At 40.9% G+C, this 1983-nt stretch overlaps 1 protein-coding gene across 1 annotated transcript in view; it reads left to right on the forward strand.

Moving 5' to 3' along the window:
• The window catches only part of LOC101858170 (glycoprotein-N-acetylgalactosamine 3-beta-galactosyltransferase 1), a gene marked incomplete in the record, with an annotated part of 7584 nt that extends 5671 nt beyond the window's left edge, over nucleotides 1-1913 (forward strand). The window contains 2 exon segments of the mRNA XM_035968736.1: nucleotides 429-687; nucleotides 1748-1913. Of these exon segments, the coding sequence (XP_035824629.1) occupies nucleotides 429-687; nucleotides 1748-1873 (385 nt within the window).
• Between the last annotated feature and the right edge of the window lie 70 nt (nucleotides 1914-1983).

The raw sequence follows: 1983 nt of genomic DNA on the forward strand, positions 1-1983 counted from the left end.
GGATAAGGGGGGTGGGATGAGGGGGAATGGGATTGGGATGGGATGGGATGGGATGGGGAGGTAGGGGAAAAAGGAGAGAGGTGGGGCGTGAGGGAGGGTGAGGGTTTGGAATCATGTGCGTTTAAGACTTAATTAAAAAATTCTCATAATCCAAAAAGAAAGGGTTAAATGGACATTGTAGTGACCATGCCAAAATCATGAAAAGAGTTAACTTTAGGCGTTATGAAAACATGAAAACATGCTGATGTAGTTTTATATTAATTAAAAATGAAGGTTGCCTTTTTATTTTTCTCTTCCTTTCTACCTTTTTGTTGAAGGTGTTTTCTTTTCTTTTTTTGGGCCCATTTTGTCTAAATATAGATAGGCCTAACAAGGCATGCCACTTTGGTGAAAGGATCTTGCAGAGTAATTTATTGTTCACCTCACAGCGGCGGTGGGGGATACGTTCTGAGCAGAGAAGCGTTGAAAAGGCTGATGGTCCAAGGATTGTACCCAGACCGATGCGAGTCGGGGGGAGCGGGTGAGGATATCAAGGTCGCCAAGTGTTTGGAGCGAGTGGGAGTCAAGACAGCCAACTCTACAGACTCACAGGGCAGGCATCGTTTCAATTGTTTCCGGATTGACCAGCACATGACTGGGCTGTATCCGAAGTGGTATTACCGGAAGGACTACAACGCTACCCAGAAGGTAGTGTATGCTATGTGGAAGAGTTTAAGAATAAGACCTCTTTTTAACTCGGTACTTTTAAGACATTTGACCTCTGATGCAACACTCATATCCGGTAAGACCGATATAAATCTCGAAAGAAGATTAGTAATGTCCCACTGAGCAGGTGAACCCATACCATCAACTTGAAACAAACGGGCGATTCTCCCATGAAGTAGAGTTTCTATTTTGTTTTCAGGTTGACTCTTGTATTTTGTTATTATTTGTTCATGTTAAATGTCCAACTAGACACGCTTACGAATACTGAGCGCAAGAGACGTCTACAGGTCCTGACATCTGACCTTTAAAAAGTATACTCTAGAAGGACCGGAAATCATAAGAACCAAATTATACTTCAACCTTAAAATTTTGTTAGTTGATGTTATATCGTATGGGTTTCTGGTCCACTTAAGCGCACTAAAGATATAAAAAATCGATCAGCAGGCCAAACCTTCAAACATTGATGCAACAATTTAGATCACTTCCACGATGTGCTGCTTCAACCATGAATGTCAGAAAAACCCGCTGTGTGTGGGATACATCACATCAGAATAACAAAGAAACTCAGTAAACTGCAGTATCTTAACCAACTGAGAATCGAACTCTTGCCTTTATGTGAAATATTCGGACTTCAAATCTCACCACAGACTGTGGTGCGGTTGTCAAATGCTCCTTTCTATCTCAATGAAAACTTTATAAGCTAAAATGGACACCCGCAAGAAAGATCCTTGAGGTACTATTTTTAGATTGTGTTTTTCTTTGAGAGGCGATACTTCTGATCCAATCTGGCTCAGTCCTTTCGGAAAAGGACGTTAAACTCGGAGGTCCCTTTCGTAGATAACCTAAAAGTATTGACAGGGGTATTAAACCTATACCATTTCACCATTTCAGATGATAAGATAAACACTCTGTCAAATAAAATAGAGTTCAAGTTCATGTGTTGTGGATTCAAACATGTTCATTCACATTGCTACATACTTTAGAAATAGCTGCTCCAGGACATTTTACATGTGCCTCATTCTCGAAACTTTTTTTTTTACAGGGAGTTAAAAGCTTGAGTGATACCCCTATCAGTTTCCACCATGTGGAGGGGCCCGAAATGCTTACAATCGATTTCCTGATGTACTACGTGCGACGTCTAAAAACAGACCACTGGACTTCCGAGTAATTCGTTGTACCTGGTTTGAATTAAAAACAACTTTCCTACAATACTTGTTAACTAATGTGTTATTCACTTAATTGAATGTTGTCTCTGATCAGGTCTCCCCCCTCCCCCCC

The sequence above is a fragment of the Aplysia californica genome, unplaced genomic scaffold, assembly GCF_000002075.1.
Source record: "Aplysia californica isolate F4 #8 unplaced genomic scaffold, AplCal3.0 scaffold00079, whole genome shotgun sequence".
Taxonomy (NCBI): domain Eukaryota; kingdom Metazoa; phylum Mollusca; class Gastropoda; order Aplysiida; family Aplysiidae; genus Aplysia; species Aplysia californica.